At 37.5% G+C, this 24,121-nt stretch overlaps 1 protein-coding gene across 5 annotated transcripts in view; it reads right to left on the bottom strand.

Annotated features, from left to right (window-relative positions):
- The window catches only part of STXBP5L (syntaxin binding protein 5L), a 184,445-nt gene that overhangs the window by 67,366 nt on the left and 92,958 nt on the right, over nt 1–24,121 (bottom strand). For all 5 annotated transcript variants that reach the window (XM_066175315.1, XM_066175316.1, XM_066175318.1 and 2 more), the window contains exons 6-12: nt 17,797–17,860; nt 10,838–10,921; nt 5,980–6,103; nt 4,354–4,432; nt 4,019–4,173; nt 2,388–2,460; nt 988–1,135 (exon numbers count right to left, since the gene is read on the bottom strand). In XM_066175315.1, the coding sequence (XP_066031412.1) occupies nt 988–1,135; nt 2,388–2,460; nt 4,019–4,173; nt 4,354–4,432; nt 5,980–6,103; nt 10,838–10,921; nt 17,797–17,860 (727 nt within the window). The remainder of the gene's footprint in view (nt 1–987; nt 1,136–2,387; nt 2,461–4,018; nt 4,174–4,353; nt 4,433–5,979; nt 6,104–10,837; nt 10,922–17,796; nt 17,861–24,121) is intronic.

Below are 24,121 nucleotides of genomic sequence, written 5' to 3'. Positions count from 1 at the left end.
GAGGGTGACATGTGCAGAGTGGGTCAGGATGTGTGCAGAGTATGAGCGGATGAAGAAAAACTTGGAGCGCAAACTGTCTCCGTGGATACACGGAGTGGATGCTTGTGGGTACAGAAATGGGTATCAGGCACATGAGTGACTACCTGCCTTCAGAGTGTGCATTTGTACATCCACAAATAAAGCAAGGGGACAAGGGAGGATGCAGGGAATACAGGGAGGTGTGCAAACTCTATGAGGTAAGGGTAGACTCAAACAGGAGAAATAAAAATATTTTCTGAAGTACTTTAGTGAACCAAGATACAAAAGAAGTAGAGACGGCTCACTGTCTGAGTTAATGCAAAACCAGCCAGCTCCAAGGAGAATACTTCCATTGATTTGAATAGAAAATTGATGATGTCTGACTTGTTTACCCAGTATTTTTTTTCTACTTCATTTATTAAAATGGATTATTTCTAGCCAAAATACAAACCGGTTTAAAGCTGGAAATTTATAAATTAATTGCATTTCTTCTTTTACTTCCTGCTGCTTGTCCTATTTCTACAGGATTGTGCTAAGACTTTGGTAGCTCAGTAAAATTATTATTATTATCCCTGTTTAATAACAAATCTCACAGACGTTGTCAGCTCTCACCGAACCTCTTCTGTTTAAGTCTTTCAGTTAAAATACTTACACTTTTTCCTTTAATAGACAGAACCTATCCATCCAAATTTGACTTGTACACTGATGGCTCTCCTTTAACACAATCTGACCTGGAATAACTCCAGCATCTTAATCATTAAGTCCTATCTAATGATAAGCTTCTGCTTAAGTGGTCATGTTTCTGAGGGACAAACACTGGACTCTAATCAGGCTGCTAAGCTGTTGGTTGGATTAACCTTAAAGAGATTATTAAAGGAGTAAAACAAAAATAATTTGGTAAGATGTTACAAAAACCTAGGTTACACATCTACTTCCTTTGCTGAAAAAAAGAATATTTGTTTTGTTTACCTTATTGCTGTATCCTTGCTTTTTATGTTTTGCTCCTACAGAATAGAGTACAGGGATCAAATCTGGAGGACAGTCCGCAAAATATTCTGTGCAGGTAACAGGTGACTCATGAATGTCAATAGGATATGGATTTTCAAAGATTGGAAAACTAGTTAAGGAAGACAATTCATTAGAAGCACTGTGACACACTGAGCCATAGAATAAAACATATTCTTATATTAAAGTATATAACAGAATCCAAGTAAAAGCATAATAATTAAATATATTTTCCCTTATTTATTCAAACTCATGTATTATTTTTAATATCAGTAATAATGGGTAGTTACCCACATAAAGTTCTAAAAATTCAACTGCATTGATAAGAATCCTCTTTTTACATAAATAGTCCCTAAGGCTAATAGGGTTACATTTATGAATGAATAGGAACTAATTTTTTTCTGACATCGCAAAAACTTATTTATACAGAAGAAACACATTTTCCAGAAGTTTCATGTTCATGGATATGATATATACTACGAACTACAAACCACTTTTACAACAGTGGCTTTTATACTGAACATCTTAGTTTATTGGGTTGGTAGACTTCTGATTATACAATGAAAAATTGCAATAACTGGTGAGTAGATCTCAGTTTATTTCTCACTTCCATCAGTTTGAACAGCCTGATAAGGAGGAAAATCTCACTTTTGGCACATTACACAATGTAATTCACAATTGAAAAATAGAGGAAATTTGGTTCTGATTTCAGTTATGTCCATTTTGCACTGCTGAGATGATCTGAATTGTTCTTTAAAGTAAGTGAGATCTGAATTAGATTCACTTAACATTTTTCAATACATTGACAGCAAAATCTGTTTCTTGTTACACCAGTGTGAATGTGGTTGTCCATTCCTGGTGGTGTTGGAGGCAGAACAAAATAAATAAGAATTGGATTATGCTTGAAATGATTTAGAGTTCCTCTTTGATAGGACCATTGATTCTAATATGAAAAAACTATTGTCATTTAAACCAGCAACTGGATCATGAAGTAATTCTGTAGATCCATGTAAAACAATGCCATTATTTATTAAGATACTGAGGCTAGACATGAATGAAAGTAGTTGTTGAATCTTATTTCCAAATCACATACGTGTTCAAATATTATTGAAATTTGGCGTTGAATGAATGTTTGAGGGCTGTGCTGAAGGGACTGCAGATTTAGATTTATTCCAAAGTTTAAGGACAAATATTATCATAAGTTCCTTTTCATGATGAACTTAGCTCTTAAAGTGGAAGTAAATATTTAGTAGGAGTTATTTCCAAGAGCGAATGATTTTGGATAGTTAAATTATTTGGAATTTTATGGTAATTTACTGGGCAGTTAAACACACAAATAACTTCATATAAAACTTTATACTTACTTGCTTTGTGTCAGGTCAACGACAATGAGATCTTTTTCCAAAAGCACAACTACAGCATAGGGTTCTTGAAACTCTGTAAGCAAGGAACCAAGTATAAAAGACATGGAGTTCTCCTATTAGCCATTTTAAGCAAGCAAGCAATATTTATGTTCTTTAAATTTTCACAGTATATGAGAAGCTTTGAAGTATAAACCCTTGACATATGCACAAACCAGACATAGCTGGAAACTAGGGCCAGAGAGGAAGTAAGAAATTACTTTTGGATAGTACTGTTGACAAATATACAAAGCAGAAGGAGAATTGGAGTATTACAGCCTGCCAGCATGATGCCATGTTGAAAGTAAAGAAGTAGAATATGAATAAATTGTGTGTATCATTGCATTATTGAATCCAATTGTTACACAGAAAAAGTATTTTTGCTGTCCAAAAGCAATACTTCTGCTGTGTACAACTGCTCTCCAGAAACAGATTGTGCAGGACACTGCATGATACACAATGCCCCCATTTCTGAGGTGATTCAAGGGGAATATTCCCTAGGAATCCTGTAAATCTGATGTTTTCAATTCAGGTATTAACATGTCCCTTCCTCCCGCACACTCTTTAGGAGATTATATGGTTTGGTTTTTTATACAATTCTCTTTTTATTTATCAGAAGTACAGAATTAAGATAAATAAATGCTTCTCTTGATGCACAGAGTATATTCATTTGCATAGGATGTTATAAAAAAATATATAAATGTCAAATTATGACTTTCTTTTCAACAGCAGCAAATCATTCCAGCATGTGCAAGCTCAGAATAAAGTGTTCAGATGGGTGATGCCAAAAGGACGACTCAATGAGAGAGCAATGATTCATCTTCCTTTCAGTCCTGCTATGAATGCACATTATTTGTTGCCTGTTTTTATACTAGGCTATGAATAACACAAGTTAAACCAAATGTTTAAATATTGGTCTGTGAGCAGGGGAAGATGCTACAAAACCTAGAGTATTGGGAAGTATTTGACACAGTTAAATGAAGGCCCAAAGCAACTCTGACTATAGAAAGTTGAATTTTTGCATGACATTGAAGCACATAAAGCACACTTTATCTTTACTAAGTGTTTTTTTTTGGTTTAGCAATGTATATAAGATTTATTTTACTTTTCTGCTTGAGGCCTTAAAATGCTAAAGTTAGTTCCTTTTTGACTTACAGCTTTTATTTTCTGGAACTTTCTGACAATGTATTTCAGAACTTGGCAGCCCTGGAGTATGCAGCAAACATAACACTTTTTAACAGTTTATTTAAGTTTCTTTTGCAGGTAAGTGATAGTTTAATTTTCATAATTTAGCTATCTGTAAATGTTGGAAAATTTTAGAAATATAAGCACCTATCTTTGATTAATAGCAATGTTTTCTCACAGTAGCCCATGGGTTTCAATCCTATAGGTGGAGATTTATGCATGCTTTACTGTCCACTCACTACTTGCTTCCTACATTGAGAATGCAAACAAGTTTCAGGTACTTTCAGTTATGTAGTTTTCTTGAGATGAAGACAAATATGAGGATGGAAGTCCCTGGGATGGGATTAATGTATGAGGAAAGATCACTTCGTTTATATTTTCCATAATTGTATTATTCCAAATGAACTCACCATTTGGATATGGGGTTTCACAAAGAGTTAAAAAATCAACTATAGGATGATCCATTTCAAGAACTGTAATTGCTTTCCCATGCATGATCGTTAAACTTGGTCTTCGACAAGGCTTGTCATATGACAATCCACCAGAAAATATCACAAATGGTTCACTGTATTAAAAAAACCAACATAACAAGTGTAAGTCTACATAGTACTTACAAGTTTACATTATAGGTTTAGTATCTGCAAATAACAATAAATAGCTTTGTACAAAGAAAGCAGGAAAAGATTCTAAAAGGACTTAAACTCAGGAATGTAATAATGAGTTAATTACAGAATTAAAAACAAACCTGTTTTTACAGGTCTTGTACTCTACTTTAAGAATTGGTTTACAAGATTCAGGCTTTTTCCCATCTCTTTGAACTTTTCCTAAGGATAGAAAGAACATGAAAACTATTAAAACATGAAACTGAATGATCAAACTAAAACATATACATTGAAACGACAGTGTAAGCAACAAAAAAAAGGAACTTAAAAGTTACAAAAGATTAGGAGTATTAGCTCCTATTTCCATAAAATATGCATTTGTCTAAAGTACGTTGATTATGTCTTTGTGTTTTTACTGCCTCATACATCTAAAGAACTATAGAACACACTTCAAAGACATCTATAAACCATGCAGATTTCTGAGTATGACACTTAACTAATAATGAATGAATCAGACTAATTATATGCCTTTTTTTTCTCAACACGTAATGACCATAAACAGCTTTATTTTTTCCTAAGCCATTCTTAGATTGGCTTAATTCCCATTGTTGACAAAACATTGCATGCTTTGGCGTGTAACTAGTTGAGTGATAAAATTAAATGAAACATACAACTGAAATTCATTAGTTCTTGGTTAATTATGGCTCAGTACTTTCTTCCAATCAAAGAAAAGCCACTTGTAAACTAAAAAAAAAAAAGCCATTTGGGGTTTGTTGCTTTGGAAAGTCTATGCTTGCTTTTGACAACAGTCTAACTGGAGGATACAGTGTAGATGGATCCAGACTTTTCTCAGAGGTGCACAGTGATACATCATGAGAGATAAAGGACACAAGTTGTGGCATGGAAAATTCTGGCTAGATATTAACCAGAAAATGTGTGCCACATGGGTCACTAAATACTGAAAGGTATTGCCCAAAGAGGTTGTGCAATTTTTTGCTGGAAGTGTTCAAGTGCCCAATGTCCCGAGTTTACTCATCAAATCAGGCCTGTTTAGGTCTGATCATCTGACTGGTTGAGAGCTCCCTTCTGACATCGGACAATTCTATGACTAAAAGTGATAAAAAGGGAAGTAAATTTAAAAAATGCTAAATCCTTTCGGGGCTACTTAGATCTTGACTTCCTCTTCTTCCTCCTTCTCTAGCTAGTCAGGTTTCTCAGTAATGTAATGTATGCAGTTACAATGGTGCCAATACTTTTTAACCTAATTTGTTGGAAGCAATTTTATATAAAGTCCCACCCATAAAAGATACAGCCATATCTTACTGTGGCTCCTTTAAATTCCTCATTGCAGTTCTTTGGGAAGCCTTGTACCATCCCCATGACAAACACCACAGTACCTCGTACAAAATGCATTAATTTGTTGTGAAAATTGCACATAAAAGCCCCTAAGTACAAACTATAAAAGAAAGAAATGTGAAAATCCCAGAGCCTAAGGGTCTCACAGAGCAGCAGTAGACTCTTAAAAGGAATCGGATAAGACATTAGAGTAATATTAATCAGAAAGAGGTATTTATGACACCAATTAAAATAAAAAGTTTGATCTTAGTTACTGATTTTACAATAATTTGCAGCTACTTTGCAGATCAAAATATTTATGCAACAAGCAACATCTGGCCTACAAGGAAAAATTAAATAAACATACGTATTAGCAAACAGCATTGAGAACACTGTCTTGCTTCTTAGTTACACATTTTAACTCTCAGAATTACCGTGTGGAATTGTGGTCTGGAATGGTCTGTTGGGGCTTTTCAGATTCCATAGGGTCAAGCTTCCATCAGAATGACTACACATGAACTGTTTTCCTTCATGATGCCAAGCAACAGAATGAATAGCCTACAGAAATGAAAGAAGAACTTGAGACTGGAATGGAATACAGTGCTTGCACTACTCATGTTTTCATGTATGGCTTTGGATTATATTATTCTAATGGTATATCAACAGTTGGATTGTTCCTGTTTGTCTAAAATCCATTACCATCACTTTTTAGCAACAGATGGCTGTAAGCAACATTTCATCACAGAGGCTAATGTAAGACAGTAATGTAAAAAAGCCTGTACTGAATCAAGCCAAAATTGAAGGAAAAGGGTATTAAGCTAAAAGTGTAAGAACAAGGGCCATACAATGCAGTTGCAATATAGAGTCTGATAGCTCTCCTTAGAAGTATTTAATCTGGTAAATTTACTGGTCATTCTGTGTAAAAATCTTTACAGGTAACATACAACACACACAGTTTTCCCCAGAGGAAGTAATACACTGTTCTTGGATAATTTCCATACATACTCTCAAATACTTAAGTTGAAGAGCAAGTCCACAGAAATCTGGGATGTTTAATGTCAAAAACAAAACACTAAAGAATCCAGGACTATTTAATTGATATAGGATATTAACAAAACAATGCTGTAAGATAGTTTTGGAGCAGATAGTGCATCAGGGAAGAGGAGTATCCCACTCCTTTGTGCATGTTGCAAGTATCACGTGATGAATGTTATGTACACCATTCTTAGTATTTTGTGCATAATTAGTGGAACTGACTAAAAATATCCATAGTTACATCAAACTATAGGAAAGGATAATGGCGTAAGTCCTACAATTTCCCTGGCATGTGCTGGAAACTAACAAAAGCCATATTCTGACAAAACATTCATTGTATGCCACAGTTTCTCACACATTCCCCACAGGAGCACAAACTCACAGAATTCTCCCTTGAATCCATATCCCCTTCCAGAAATGTTCACTGCTAAACAGCAAAAAACAATATAATTTTATGCAACTGTAAATAAAAGAGATCTATTTTTGAATGAAGCTTAATAAATTTCCAGGGTTTTATTCAAAGGAAATGCTAAGGCCTTGCATGCACTTAAAATTGCATATAGACATTTACCTGATTTATTCAAGTGACTTAACATCATGCCTGGGTATTCATAAGTCAGCACTGCAGCTGTTCATATTAATTTTTGTTTAAGTGCTACTGGTCACTATTTAAAACTCCCTGTTGGTTTTCCTCTTTTAATCGATTGTTATGGCTGGTTACAGCTCATGGTCTGGAAAGAGTATCAGAAGAAATCAACCAAAGGGCCATGAACCTTTACCAAAGCTTTACTCAGCTCCTGGGGCTGGACAGCAGAGCCACAAGTGAGTCTGCATTAAGACGACCCAGATATTTTAACAGGAATCCAACATGCCTTGTATATGAATGCTTGACTAACACGCTACTAAAATAGTTGTGCCAAAAAGGACGCAAAAAACAGAGCCGAAGAAACCTGAACTTTAGGTATTTCTTTTTGACACAATGGCTATCACTCAAACTTCTAGCTTCCAGAGAGGGAGTTTGTACACGATTCCTATTAAATAACCAGAAGAAACTGAACTATAATTGAAGTAACAAAAGATAACACAGAAAGATGGTTTATGCAGAGTCCAGTGTTGTTGCCCTCAGGTAGAATAGCCTTAGTTCTGTGGGGAGCACTGCTTCACTTACACTGAAGGCATGTCTATCCTCATGCAAATTAATTCTGACATGAGCTCATTCATGCTTGCTATCATGCCAAATTTGAATCTGGTTTTGACGTGTTATCACACTTAGAAACATGTCACATGGTTAGAGTCACTGACAGTGTCTGAGCAGGAGCTAGTAACTAGCTAAAAACTGTACTGAGGTGCTTGTTAAACTGCCACTCCATGACCAGGTGCCACCTGCCAGCATTAACCTCCCGTGGGGTGGAGCTGAGGTGGGATAATCCTGGCACAGACAGCTGACACAGCAGCAACTCAAATTGACACGTCAGACTGCCACAAAATGGGCAAGAAAAACAGAAATGCTTTTGGAGGTCTCAGCTGCAAGTCACGAGTGATTCTGAAAGATGGTCCTGAAGAAGTCCCAAATTTTCACTCTTCTAGAGCATGTCTAGCATTCTGATCCACTTCTTTAGCATCCACACACAAAAGGAGCAGTTATGTGCTTAGAACAGGAGTTCATCATGGTGGGTGACTCATGTGAATGTTCACACAGTGTATGCACATAAAGCATCTCACTCCAGACTGGGTATGTTTCTCCTTCTGCAATACCCACGTTGATTGCATACACATTCCATCTTCACTCATACTCAGCATGAACTAAAATTAAGCATGCCTAACACCACTTCATTTCCGTCCCAACCACAAACCTTCTCCACTGAGGGTCTTTAGTACCACTTTTAACCATATTTTGCACAAGAACAATGCTTGTCTCATCGTACAGTTTGTGTTCGTAGTACTGCAGGACCATTACAGCAAGGGCCACATCCGATTTGATACTTCCATAGTGGCACGGTGCTAGACAAAGGAAGGGAGTTGTCATTTGGCAAATGCCTCTGAGAACTCTGCATCTTTGTTTTGGGGATGTGTTCCAATGAAAGATGACAACTGCTTCAGACAACTCTGAATGGGAGTTGACACAAACTTCCAAAGTCTTGCACAGTAAGATGGCTGGATTTTGAGTTTGCCAACTACCAGTAACAACTTGAGAACCATTTGAAAGATCTGTCTTCTTTATGTGCTGTCTTTTTATAACATTTGATGGAAATAAACTTCTGAAGGAAATTATAAAACAGCTTGGAAGGAAAGCCTTTTATAGAAGTTATTGTGTAGGAGCATTGATTGGAAGGGCCTCAATACCTCATGCATATCACCACTGAGAAGATGAAAATCACAGTGATAGTAAGAAAAGTGAGGGTGAATTAATTAAATTCAGAACTCGTGCAACGAGGCACTTTGGTCCTTAATGAAGATACAGAACACTTACAGGAATTTATCTGAGACTTCACAGATACCCTGCAACTGGAACTGTTCTGGCTCAGTGCCAGAACAATACTGAGAGATTAGTCAGACATCACGGGTACAGAGGCCTTCCATCCGTTCAGGTTGCATGGTGAAGGGGAGCAGGAACAATGATTTCTGGATTGTGATCTTTGGTGGCTAATCCATAAGATGAGGTTTAGGCTTGATAATTTGGGTTGCTGCTAAACACAAAGTGGCACATGCCAAACTAGTAATTTTTGACTCACAGAACCTATGTAACCCAGGATTTAAAAAGGAACCCTTTTTAGTGGCTCCCTAAGGGCAGTGGCTTCCCTAAGGGAATTCTAGCAGGTCTGGAACATTATGAACATGGAGCCTGAAAGTCTGGAATAATGTAAAATGGCTAGTCACACAATCCTTTTAAAAAAAAAAATAAGAATCTTGTAGTTATTTCAGTATATAAGAAGACAGCACAAGTTGTACGAAGTGGAGTAATGACACAGCAAATAACCACTGAGGAGGAAAGCATGGGACTGATTAAAAGGCAAAACCAAGTTCCTGGGAACTGTATTTAAAAAATGTGGAACAACTAAATTCTAAGTTGTATGAGAAATTTTCAACACCCACCCATTCTGGGATGAAAATGAAAAAAACAAAAAGGGGAACCAGCATTAAGAAGATCCTGCTTCATGTAGTCTCATTCTGAGTACAAGAGAGGACAGTGGGTGAACAGACATCCCCACCCCCACCCTTCCTGAGGAGACCTGTAAAAGGAAAAAGTTGTTCAACCTTAAGTAATAGAACAGGTGTAATTTCACAAGTGTTTGCACAAGCAGACTGTCACTGAGAGACAATTTAGTGGGCATGTATTGAGGCTTAAGTGCTGGCCTGTTCAAACTCTGTCCTTTGAAGCATTTGCTGACTTGATGCTCAGAAACTCAGCCTTGAAGCTCAGAGTAGTTTGAATGTGTCTCTGGCAGCATGTCTGAAAGAGTGTATTCATATGTATTCAGATTGCTTTTTAGGGGGGAGATAAATGTCTATACACTCATTGCACATAGCAAGGTGACAAGATGAAGAAGGAAAGAGAACTACAGGAAACCAATTACTGCCAGGATCGCTTCAAAGAAAATGTGCTTTTCTACCTTCAGTTGTAGTTGCATTCATGTTCATCCATGGTGAACTTTAGAGGATGGGCAGAACAAAGAATATTCTTCCCTAGGGCTAGTGCTATAATAATAATAACTAGGAGTATATCTATTTTTCAAGCAGCTTGATTATTGATACAAGAACTGCATCTCTATTAACACATGCTGCTTACAAATGGCAAGAGACAATTGTATGATAATTATGAAAATATAATTTTGAAAACTGTTTAATCAGATCTTAAGTACTAGGCAATATCAACAACTGTACAAGATGATTTGTCTTCCAATATAATGAATGTTCTAGAAATACTCAGTAAAGATTATTATACAATTCCTATGGTAGCTGTATCTCAGGTCAGCTCATTGCCAGACTCTGTTCAACTGAAGATCCCCACAGAGAAGTTGATGAACTTGTCAGGATCAAGGGGAGGACATTCTGTGTCACAGTACACTCATGAGAGCCTAAAGCATCAGAACTAGAGATTTCAGACTTTAATTTCTATTGTCAGTAATTTGCCCAAAAGCAGAGTACAAACACTATTTCCAGAACCAGCAATGCCTTTAGATAAACATCCATCTTCTTGGTAAGACATATGGCAAACTGCTGAACAATGGCTTCGCTGAGTTAATGGGAATTGCTTACCTCATCATAATAAGCTCTCAGATCGGCTCTTTTAGATCGTAAGTCCCAGAACACGATAGTCCCATTTTCATAGCCTATCAACAGCTGGAGGAGTGAAAAAAACCCCACAGTTACATTTTCTGATTCAAAAGGCACATATAAATATTGAGTAATATAAAAAGAAATAACAAAGTGATGTGCAAGATTGTAATTTGCCCTACGTATAATACCTTGCTTTCAAATTATCTTTCAGTCTAAATTACTTCACATCGCTGACAATTTAAGATCTGACATAGAAAGAAAACGGCTTTATACACCTTTTTTTCCCCCTGCATGATTATGTGCCTGGAGAGTCTTCTCAATTACATATCTGCTGAAAACCAAAGACTGTAGCATTTTCCTATCAGCTTTTACCTTCCCTGCCCCTTGTTGAAGGAAGAAATGTTTGACACTTAAGATACTTAAATAACTTCAAACCAAGAGAATCACCAGATTGAACTCTCATTCAGCTACTTATATTCCATTTATTTATGCTTGCTATTGCTTTAAAATATTCTGAAGAACTCCTCTTGCAGAGAATAAATTGCTTGCTTTCCTAATAATTAAAAATAAATTAACTGATGTGTCAATTTTTACTTCTTCTAGAACTGGGATGTCGTATCATCATGCATAACAGAGAAATACCAGCAAAGATTTTTGAAAAGATGAAGGAGAATAAAAACAATGCTCAGGAGAAAAACAAAAATGGACACCATCATTTCTCCTTGTCTCCACTGAAAAGAAGTGAAATATTGATCTGGTACTATAGAGTTACTCTTCATTTGAACACAATTAATTTCAGATCTTATGGAAAATAGGATGGCTCTCTTATTTAGGTGTCCCGGAAACTGTTTCCCATAGAATGTGTCTTAAGAATCTGTTCTGGACATGAAGACTGGAAATGGCTAAACTGGCAGACTCTCACATTTCTGTGATAAAACATTTTATACAACTGGCAATGATAACTGCAGTTATTCATCATCTGTAAGCAGATATATCACAGAAGGCAAGAATTTACAGTTTCTATATAAAGAATTGTGCAGAATAACGACAAGATTATCTCTTAGTTGGAGAAACCTTAACAGCATCTTTGGTATCACTCACTTTAGCTTGCATGAGTCCTAAAAATGAAATTTGGCTGGGCTGCTAAACAAAACATCAGTTTCTTTCCAAGTCAAGTACAACTGATATATCAATACTGGTACCAAAGTGCCTGGGAATACTCTCAGTTCTACTGGATATGATTCTTTTTACTGCCAGGAAAATATTCTTTATGTGGAATCCTCTAGCTAGTCTGGAAATTATTTATAGTTAATACGTTTAATACCTGAATACGAACAATAACTTATTATGCTCCTGAAGCATTATTCTCCTGAAAAACATTCAAAGTGTCCTGGAAAAATTCCCAAATATTTAGCATTTTTTCTCTGGATGGCTTCATATGGGTTTTTGTGGCAGAGTCAGAAAGCATGCATCTAACTGGATAGCACTTGTGTCAGGATGCCATATGGTAATCTGGGATAATAGGCTGCCATTGAGAGAGTGAACAAAGGAAGGTCTTACTGCAGCTGCCTGCATTGTTGGTATAGCAATCCCAAATGGAAGCCATTTGTATATCCAGGAGTTAGTGATGCTCATAGCAATTCACTTGAGAAGGTGCAGGCCTGTTCTGTGCTGTGCTGCACACAGCACTTGGCTTTCAGGCCGGCATCGTGCTGCACATCTTCCTTGGCCACAGAGTACTCAGCTGCTGATTCTAAAGGACCCTGTAGGTCTCTTCCACTTGGTAAAGGCAAGGACAGCACCTTCGTGCCTTTGTCTTAATGTAAGGCAGTATGTCTCATGTGAACATCCTTCTGCTTGACAGTAGAAATGGATGGGGTTCTTTTTTTAAAAAAAATCCTTTGGGATCTCCAAAGAGCAAAATGCTGGCAAGCGTCTTCACAGAGGATGATGCCATGGCTTTACTGGAGGTTCATCCAATGCTACACAGCTTGGGGTTCCCACAGTCCTTTTGGTATTCACTCCAATAGATAGTATTTTAGTAAGTTATGGAGACTGAGTGCCCTCCTTACTGTCATCATAACAAGCACTTACACCTCTGCATTTCAGCTGGGTACCAAACCAGTCGCGTTCAGTTTGTATCTACCAATATTCTTTTCACCTCAGCTTTTGTACAAATATATTCAGAAAAGTGAAGGAATTGAAAACCATTTAGTGTGTGGCCCTGTTTCTTAATAAGCCTTTCTCCCTTGGGAAGCAGGCTTGTCTTTTAATTTTTATCCCTCTCTTTTGCAAAGATATCATGCTCCAGGTAATTACTAAAAGGTTTAATACCTTTCATCAGAGGCTGCATTTCACCTGAACTATTGCTGAAATGCCTAATGCACAACTGCACTAAAGAATTGCAAATTACAAAGTGTGATTTCAGGGAAGAAACTGAAAGGCAAAGAGATTTGCTGCATAGCCAGGAATCTCTTTTTTTTCAGACAGAGGTCATGCTGCTTTACTGCTGACACTGTGGTACAGCACTAAAGTCACAATTCCAGCTTGGGTGAATGGGATCAGTCTCATTGCCAGGATATTTATGATGCTCTGGATCCTGACCTGTCTGAATCATAGAAAACTCAAACATTCCCACTCCTCTCAGTCATAGTGATCACTTGGGAGATGTGTAAGACAAGCTCTATTTCTGTAATAGAGGTAAAAAGCAAAACATCCATAAAAGCAGTTGGAGAGGAAAACCCAGTCAAAGAAAACCAGTATCTGTAAAAAGAGTCAAGGATGGAAAAAAACTCTAAAGATTTATCTCGCCTTTCGTGCCACCTTGTTTAATTACTCAGGCTTAATTAGGTTACAAAAAAAAAGCAGAACAAAGGACAGAATTTGGAGAAAGAAGCCCTGGCAAGATCTTCCTTGTCTAGTGGAGTTTTTCCACATTTTGACTCAATCAAATAGCATCAAATGCTACTGATGATGGGAGGAAATTTCTTTTTTACAGTCAACAATTACATCCTCATACATGCCAGCAAGCCCCTTCCTTGTCCTGGTAACACAAAACAGCTGGAGAAAAAATCCTAAACAAAGAAGCCTGCCAAACAGGATTGTTTTTTTTAGGTATTATTAGATCTCAGAACTCAGACTCAGAGATAGGAAGTTTAGCCCACTAGCTAATTGCAAATAACATTAAACTTTTTCCTATTAAGCTTTCTCCATTTGCTGGGAAACTGCAGATCGTTGCACTTAATGTCTTTTCCTTGGTCAGCAAGAAAAATCATGTTTGCTACAGATCTGCCACGTATAAATGTCTGTGCACTCCAGTCTGTCCCTAATGTACACTTATTGATTTGGCAGACACAGTTATATTTCAGGAACTTAATCACTTGGTCCCCAAATTGTTCTTCAGTGACACATTAAATGCCTAAATTTTCTTTGATGTCTGTCTTCCAGACACAGCTTGTTAGATTCATAAAAGAGACTTGTCTCCAAAGCCTGCCTAGATAGTTTGCATGGAGGCCACTCTGGAAAAGTTTTGAATGGCAGAAATCTTCTGGAATTGCATTCACTCTTTTGGCACAAGGAACCCAATCACTAGTCAATGAAATTGGAACTTTCAGGAATTCAAAGGACCTTAATGAAAAAGGTGAAGATACTGCCAGTGCACTAACTTCCCTGGCTTTCAAATAGAAAGATTGTCCTAGATTTTAAAAGGTCTGACTATATTTTAGGAGTCTCAACCACTCAGTGTTCATAGGAGAAATACGTATTTACTTCAGCAAAATAGTCCCAGGTCTGTAAACAACTTTGTAACACCCCAGGGAAGGCTATACCACTGGACTCCTCGAAGTACTTGTAGAGTAATACTCTTGTAGAGTACAAGAACATCTGTATTTTGAGTAATGATTACGACTGATTTGTACCTACTCTTTAATTCCTGAAACATGTGCAAAGAACACTTTAATCTGCTGCCTATCATGAAGTGATGTGTGGAGTCTGACTTCTGGCACCAATAAATTTTGGTGGTCTTAGGTTAACTTGGAGCTGTGGAGATAAGCCAAGTATGTAAAGCTATCACCAAACAGCTCTTTTATCTAAGAACAACTTTGCTAAATTAAATAAAAGTCCACCTATGACAGTATCTTGTACTGGAATGGTCAAGAGCAAATACCAAATAATATGGGAAGAAGACAAATACTTGCAACTTTCACATATTCCCTCAGTCTAAGTAATTTTCTCATTCAAGTATACCCATCTCCTCAACTATACATGGCTCTGTTTAACCTCACCTTTAAGGACCTTTCAGGAGAATTCAGCAAACCTCTTCACTTACCCTCACACTGATTTCTTTTGTGTTAACTTTTCTAGTCTTCCTTGTGGTCAAGACATTTTCAGCACACACAATAGCATTTGGAAGAAGTTTTATAGGTTCTACCTGTTGCACATTTGATGAAGTACTTAATTGGCTTGTTTGGAATCTGATATGTCAGCTCCATTTGGTATCCTTTTAGTTTTTGTATTGACAGAGACTATGGGCTGTTTCCATCCTCTTAATATCAGCTGTGATTTTCAAACTTGGAATCACAATTGGGTCTTTTCCATAGTGAATTTTCCGGTCTCACTAAGTTGTCTCTCATGTAGAAAACCCTGACCCTTCTCTGAATTTCTTTTAGCATTATGTTAATTTCAGACACAGAAGTATTATACACAAGTATTATACTCAATATTCAGCAGGCAGGTCAACAGTGCATTTCTTTAATAGCTTTGTTTTGTTCTCTGTTCTTCTCTACATAATGCCTGATTTTGATTTTCTTTGTTGTTCACTACTGAGCATTGAGCTGACATTTCCATTGAACTATCAATCATCACTCAAAGCTCTTGATCCCAAACAGTAATCATCAGCTCACACACATTGTTTTATATGTAAAGTCAGAAATATTTTGCCCTACATGTATCACTTCTCATAATTTACACTGAATGTACTTAAAAAGATGGTATTTAACCTGCCATTTTACTGCTGAGTTTCTCAGCCTCCTAAAGTCCAGAAAACCAGGCCACATCACTGCTTACTCTGTTTTCTAGGCTATTTATGACCATGTTGAACAGTAAAAGCCCCAGGAGCCACTTTTTTCCCCATTTTTTTCCCTCATTCTGAATAATGATATATTTTGCGTCCTTTCAACTCAAGTTTAGTGAGCCTTAGCTGAAAAATGTAGTTTAATTTATTTATCTACTGTAGAATTTTTTTATTTAGAACTATGTCTTTTGATTTAATGCCTGGATGTTCTCTTACATCTGTGTGTACCTTTTACTGATATATTCCTGTAAACACTACCAACTCTACATTCTGTAAAACTGCAAGTATTTTGTTAGCACCAATTCATTCTTTACACCACTATCAACCTATCAATGATATAAAGAGCTGCATTGGGATGATTTTGGTACACCTTACATTTTCTACAACTTCTCCCCATAAATTTTCAATGTTTGTTTTTTGTAGGTGTCAGTCTGAATTTGCTGCTGTTCTTCAAATGCTAGTACTTCATCAGTGCCCAGATGTCTCCCATGTGCCCTCTGAGCAGCAAGCACTTGTATTCCCAAGCCAGTTCTCTTTTAACTCCCTTGCCTGGGTCCTTTTCATCTTCTCTCCTTCTGCTGAAAAATAGTTTTAGGTCTCTGTTTGGACACAGTGCATGGTATTCCTGTAAAAAATCTTCACTGACAAGACCATTTTTTCCTTTTTCAAGACTCTTTTTTCTTACACTGTGTTCCTTTGGTAGCTCATCAGCAGCTTCTGTTGTGGCCAGCAAACAAGAATGATGCCTGATCAATAAACCTTTATTGTCACCAGCTGTTTTGCCATAGATAATAAAAATCACATTTCTCCATGGCTTCTTGTTTGAGGCTACAACACTACACTTCATAATGTTTAATTACTTTATTTGATAGTATTCTAAATAGCTTGACCTATTGTGATTCTTCCAGAAAGGCTTAGAGATGCCATCGAGGTTTTTGGAGAGTAGGTTCACAAGTGCACCATTAGTGTGTTGTTCACCTTGCAATATGGGTAAGTCCAAGGACAAGCAATGCAAAAGAAAATCAGATGTGGTCATCAGTGCTTTTCCAGGTATTTCCAAAATTTCAGCATAATATCCCCCACATCAGTAGCAGAAATTCAAACTGCTGCTAGTTTCTAACTAGTGTTAGCTGTTACGTGAGGCACAGAGATGTCAAACAGATACACCATTTGGAAGATGCCGTGCTTTATAAATACACACTGAAATGCAATTACTAAAAATGCTCAAAACCAATGAGAGAGTTAAGTACCCTTTCCACACAGGCAAAATACTCAAATATCAGTAGCCACACTTTAAAAAAAAAAAAAAAAAAGCTGTAATAGAACCAGAATTCTGTCAACCATATTTCATCTTTGAAAAGCTGCCATACAAATAAAGCCAACTCTGATTGTGCCTCCTGCTGGTATCAGTCACAAGCCTAATGTTCTGACTCTATGTTTGGCTTCCACTTGTGGACTGTGAACAGAGTTGAGAATAGCAAACAGCAGTAAGTTCCAAACCTGGTTTGGATAGCAAACCAGCTATCTTATAAAAACTTACTTATAATGCCTTCATAAGAGCATGTGTATCCAAGTACTGAAGTCATGACACAGTTTTTAGTCAAATCTTACTCAGACAAAGTCAAGCTTTTTTAAACAGGAACAATTTAGATGGCTATAAATTTCAAAGTACAGTGTGTTGTCCGTATCACAAAAGTTTACTCATTTAATTTGTACAAAGATAATCTGTTTTCTAAGGAACAGCAAAATAGTTAAAGTGACTTGCAAACATAGAAAGAAAGCAGATGATAAAATTAGTGAGTAAGTAAAAGGAAAGAGTAGCAAGGCAAATAAAGGCTATGAAATGCTGCAAAATTGTTGTACTCACTTTTCCCTCATCCCTTGGGCTGTCACTTAAATGTACAACCGGGCCAGGGTGAGTCTTGGTGGATCTGCAAGACAAAAATCAATTGAAATCTGTGAATGTTTTTTGTTGTAAGAAGAGCTAGATACCTCAGTTTCCAGGTGTGCTAACCTGTACCTCCAATGGTTTAAAAACAATTGCAAAAAGCCTAACAGGGCAAGGTAAAGTTATAGGTATCTTCTCATGTTCTCCTCGATTTCCTTTTTGCCATTATAGGCGAAGATTCTCTTCTAAATGAGAGAATCCTTCCTTCTTTTTTTTTCCTTTTTTAATCTCACTATTCTTCCTACTGCAGTAATTTCTCCCCTCTCTCATTCTTACAGCTTTTTTGACTTTTCTATTCTCTACTCCATCTGCTTCTGACTCTCTCTCCTTACTTGTTCCATTTGAAAGCTAATTTGCCAAGGATTTACAAAGTCTTCACTGGATTCATTTCAGATACTGATAGCATGACTCACCAAGTTCCAGTGCCACTAAAGACAGGGTTTCAGTAACCTCACCTACACTGCCCTGTTAGGAAGCACCTTAGCATTACTGCAGTGGGGTTTCAGAAATGAAGCATCTTGCCTCTGTCTGATCTGTAAAGCCTCATCTCATCTTCAGACCAACTGACACAGTCACACCCACAATGCATTTTCAGAGGGGCTCCTCAGCCACAACACCCATCCCATGATTCTTTGTAAGCCTATAGAGAGATTAATTACTATTCTTGACATCCCCTCCCTTTTTGCAACATGTATCAACTGTGTTGTATGCAACTTAATACTGAAGTTATTATTGTCCAGCACCTGGCAGAAAATGCAAATCATAGGAAACTGATGAAACAGATGGAGAATTTTCATCTGTCATCTTTTCTGACCTGATCTTAAGGCCCTGGCAGTCATAGAGAGCAAGAAGAGAAGCACCAGTCCCCACTGAATGCCTGCACAGAGGAGGACCTTTCTCCCATCTAGGTTCTGGGGTCAGAGTACATGTCCCTTGGAGTTCAGCTTAGGATCTGAACTTGCATGACTGGTCTTGGTTCACCAAAGGTCATCATGAAAAAAAAATATGGCAGAGATTGGCAGAGCCCATAAAGTAAAGAATTTACCTGGAAACCCTATGTAAAATGACCTAGGGTCTGAGTTTTAAAACAATTTGCAAGAGAATTACCGAAACAAACCAAAACAAGCTTTTCCAGCCAAATTACTCAAAGGATTTTCCTAAAATAATGGCGTCTTCCTTTGGCTGAATACTGCACTGTAGCAAAATTGGCCTCTGTTCTACAGGCCAGACTCCAAATCAAGGCTGAGAGTGGTATGCAAAAATTCTCAGACAACTCAAACATTAAAACACTGTGGACTGATCCATAGCCTCATAGGCTCCTCCTTCCCAGAACAGTATGCTCCAACACTCTTAAAAACATGCACACTCTTCTCTGGCCTCTATACTTTGCCCCCATTATATTTAAATATTTTAACTATTTCATCATGCACCAAAGCTGGGTCAAAGCAGAGAGGCAAAGATCTAGTCTGGTATTTATTTCTGAGCTGAGGAAATGCAAAATTACTCCAGACATCCTGAACATGCAGCCTGTTATTCTCCTGCATGATGTCTCCATGAGCAAGATTTCTGTAAGAGCACTTTGCAGCACATCCCATCCCAGAAATGAGATCAGCAGGAAAGCAGCGGACAGACGGTTTATGCGGTGATGTTCTATACAAACTGTCTTTCATGGTGCCAGCAGCAAGCACCCATTTGGCCTGAGACATGGCACAAACCTAATTTTTACAGAGATGCAGAGAGCAGGAAATCTGGCTGTCGTTCCTATCCAAGCCAACTTACCAGAGGGGACCCCTCTGGCTGAGCTTCTGTTTCTGAGTAACCTGTACTGAAATAAAAATATCATTTGCACAACAGCAGGCCTCGGACAGGCAGGGTAGGTAGGCAGTGACAGGGAAGTGAGGGATGAGATGAGGTTGTTTGCAAGCAGTGCTTAGACCTACACACATCTTGTACATCCGTCCTGAGGGAGTTCATATGACAGTTTGGGACATTCTAGGCTGTTTCACATGTTGTTTCTGACATAGATTCACCTGTCTGAAATGGTCAGAGTATTTAGGTCGAAAGAACTAGGTCTGTTTGTAGTATATGCTGCCTATGCAGTGATGGGCAAAGGAGGAAGGGTGAGAACAAGAGGAAAAACAAGAAGAGAAGACATGACATAATAACTTTCACTTTTTAGCCAGGTGAGAACCACAGACAGACGACATAAGAGAGAACAGAGGCAAGCAAACATCAGATATTCTTCCCCAGAACTCCGGGGACAAACAAGATGGTAACAGAAGCACATGGAGGCTGACAAAGCACAATGTGTTGGGCAGCTATCCCAGGCCATTGAACCAACCAGGATGCACGGTGGGTTGCTTGGCCATTCCAGTCTTAGTACATGACCAGGAATATCGGCAAAATCACAACAAATGGAGGGAGAAAGGAAAAGAGCATACTGTCTTTCTAAGGTAAAAATTGATTCCATTTAGTCAGCTCTTTGTACCTACTAATTTTAAAAGTCAGGAATAGTTTAGATAAATCTGTACAACCAGTTGCTTTGAAGGATACATATGACATTGCTTACCGAAGAATGTATCAGTTTCTCTTTGGGTAAAAGCAAACTCTTACATGAGCTGTCCTCTATTCTTTAGGGTAAGTATACCTTTATAGTCACACAAGCTCCTTGTTCCTCTATAAATGGTATAAAAATGGTCTTTTACTACCAGTCTTATTTTTGTCTTATATTCCTGCAGGGTATAGCCTCAAGTTTCTGTGCTAAAACCTCAGCTGAAAACCTTCACTAATACAATACATTTTCCAATCTCCTCCATTTCCCTGTTGAATTCATTGCAGTTGGAGGACCCTGTATTAATGTTGTAGGGTTTGGGTATTTTTTTTTTCTCAGGCACTTTTTTGTTTCTTTTAAGAGTATTATAATTTAATTATTATGCACCTAGCTATTTCTTTAGTTTTGTTGAGTAACAGCTTTATATACACTATCAGCAAAGTTGATACCAAACACACCAGTCTGTGCACTAAATTTATGAGATTTTATTTTTCCTCATTGTCTTTCCTCTATATTTGAAATAAGTATTCTCTTAGTATTCATATTACCTTGTTTCTTGTTATTTTAATGGTTTAGTTGTTTTGTATAATACCTGGCTTGCTCTGGCTTCTTCCTTTTTCCTCCCCTTCTATTAAATATAAGACTGTCAGGTATGTCACTCTATCAAAAGACTCAACAAACCATTGTTTAGTTTTCACACATATTTCATCAAGCTAGGAAAAATAAGGATTCAAGGGGGAAGGGGCTTTAGTTTTTGTCTTTGCTTCTCATCATTCTCCTCGATTTTAATGGGCAATAAATTAAATTAATTTTTTCCAGGTCAAGTCTGGTTTTCTCCATTGACAGTAGCTGGTAAGTGATTTTCCTGATTTTACCTTGATTCATGAACTTTTCCATCTTATTTTCTTTCCCTGTCCTGTTGAGGACAGGGAGTGAGAGAGCAGTTGGGTGGAGGTTTCACAACCAGCCAGGATTCACAATTTCCTGGATCGCTCAACAGAGGCCAGCTTTGTTTATACATAGGTAAGAGTAAGTAGAGAGTCTATTAAGTTTGGCAGTCATAACATGGCTTCTGTCAGGAAGGCAGAAAGGATCCTTTTCAAATAGATGTATATACCAAAACTAATTTCACATGTGCCATCACAGATAAGAACACACACAGATGACAACAGATGTTCCTGAAGCTTTTTGGAAGTGTGGAGCCTATTCCCTGGCAGTCCTCCAGCACTGCCTTTCCAAGGCTCCAAGAAACATTGATTTTTTTATACACAGCAAGCGTATAGAAATCAGTATTTGCATCAAAACTGATTCTTCTTTGGACTACATAACAAGGAATATTCACAAGATGCAGAACTAAGTTTGGTGTTTCGTTTTGGATGAACATGCACAATACTGTCTTGGGGGAGATGTTTCTGGGAGGATAAACTCATACAAAAAAATCCCAGTTCAGGTGGAGCAAGGAAGAAAGTTGTGTGTGAAAGCATTGCAACCTCCTTAATTCTGAAAGACCTTTTGCTTGTTGCTCTGAGCCTGTCCAATGGCTGGATACAGAAGGAGTGACAAGATAAATCTTCTCTGGTTTGCTACTCCTGAAGTGATGTTACCTCCCTTTGGGTACAGGACTGTGGCCAGGAAGCCAAACCTCGTCCCTTGTGCCACACTAAGACCAGGACCAGGATCAGTGCCTCACTTCTTGCATCTCCCTGCCTCCTCAACGAAGGTATGTATAAATAGAATTAACAACAGTATTTTTTGGAGCCCCAGGGAAGTGTTACTTGCAAAAGGAGAGCAAGGCATTAGGATCTACAGTCAATTCTCTTCAGGGCAGACATCATGACTGCACTACAAGCCAGATTAAACAAAGCAATTATTTAGTTAACTATATTATATCAATAACATCATTTTATAGAACCCATGAAATGCTATCAGAGCTACAGATACAATAATTACTGCTTTCATACAGTAAATTATACTGCATGTGGAAATGTCTGCACACAAAATCCCGTTGTGCCTTAAGTTGTTTTAGTATACATAAAATGTTCTATTTCCCCTCATTGTTATTAAAATAAAGTTGTCCAGGAGACTGGAGAGTTGGACACTGTCATTCTGGAACTGCCTACAAAGAATAAAACCCTGCCATTGAATTATATTAAATGCAAAAGCAGAGATCTAACAGCTCATGGAAAAGGACAAAGAGGTGCTGGAAAATCAACCAGATTTGAAGCTATTGTGAATAAAGCACTCTACTGTTGATGACAGATACTTGTGTATAGGCACTCCTTCAAGCTGGCTTTGGGGAACTGCATAAAAACTAATTAGAGTCTATTCCTTGAGAAAGGGAAAAATAAAGAAAACCAGCAGTTGAAAATAAGGCATAAGTGAAATAGTTGAGCAGGGAATTTTTCATTCCCAAATAGCAGCCAGGGTACAGATGAGAATGACTGAGAAAATAAAAGCTCTGAAAAGACACAAAAAAGGATAAAACACAAATCCAAGTCAATACACAGCAGAAAGAAAAAAGAAAAAGAAGAAGGTCAAGTCCAAAAACTATCAGCAATGCTTTGCAGTAAAAAAATCCTGAAATGAAATCTAACTTCAACAGAGCAAGAAGAAAGTATGAGCTAATGATACAAAACTTTGCAACATTTCACAGTCTTCATTGACCTTTAAGCCCAAAAAAACAGACCGTAGAATTGAAAAATGGAACCAAAGATTCCCATGACAGCAGTACAGAACTAAAACTATGTGTTTCCTAAGAAGATACTGATGCTTTGAGTTGTTTTGCACTTCATCAGAAGCTCCTGACAGCAGCAGGTAATCAGTTACTTGGTGTATCTTCATTTGGGGAAATGAGAGAGTGGTTATGCTGCAAGACGTGACTCTTACTCAGAAGAACTGGACTGAAATTAAGACAGCAGTCACCGTAAAACAGTCTTCAAAAGACTTGTAAGGACGGAAGCTTTTATTTGATTATTTTATCCTAAAATTAGAAAGCCCAAAAAGAAGTCTTCAGCAATGCTACAATCTGGACCCAGCAAAATGTGGAAAATACATAGATGATGTATTCCTCAATCATCTTGGAATGTTTTATGCACTGTAAGAAATCAAGTGACTTAAATACTGTCGTAAGAACTTCAAATACCAAGACAATCTTTAAAGCAGGAAAAAGTACGCTATGACAAAATAGATACAAATCAAAACCATTTTCCTTTTGAAAGAAAAAATAGCCTGCACAATTGGGGAAGTACTGTAATGATTTCTGAGAAGAATAAAAATCTGGTGTTAGAAAGTGACAGAAGGAGTTAGAAGAGGGGAAAAAGAAAGAAAACATCCATATTACTCATTGTTAGGAAGTTGAAATTGACTGAATGTGGCAGTGCTGAAAAAAACACGTGCATAGACAAATACATCTTCAGTGTCAGTAGTCAGACATCTCCCACAGTTCCACCTCTACCATAAAGGTGAAGTGCTTCAGGGAATTCAAGACCTTATTTTCATTGGTAGAGCCATAGAGAAATTTAAGAGAATGAAAGTTAGACACATTATTCATATGCTGTGAATCTAAGCCAGGAGATGGAGTAAGTGAGAATCAGTACAACATCAAGATGCAACCCTGAGTCTTAGACACAATTTCTGAAATGGCCAGAAGAAGGAAGCCTCGAAAACTGTGCTTTTTCTATAGTAATAACTATC

Source organism: Chamaea fasciata, unplaced genomic scaffold, assembly GCF_029207755.1.
Source record: "Chamaea fasciata isolate MVZ Bird 193981 ecotype frontalis unplaced genomic scaffold, bChaFas1.0.hap1 SCAF_2, whole genome shotgun sequence".
Taxonomy (NCBI): domain Eukaryota; kingdom Metazoa; phylum Chordata; class Aves; order Passeriformes; family Sylviidae; genus Chamaea; species Chamaea fasciata.
This window is presented reverse-complemented; position numbering and strand designations above follow the sequence as displayed.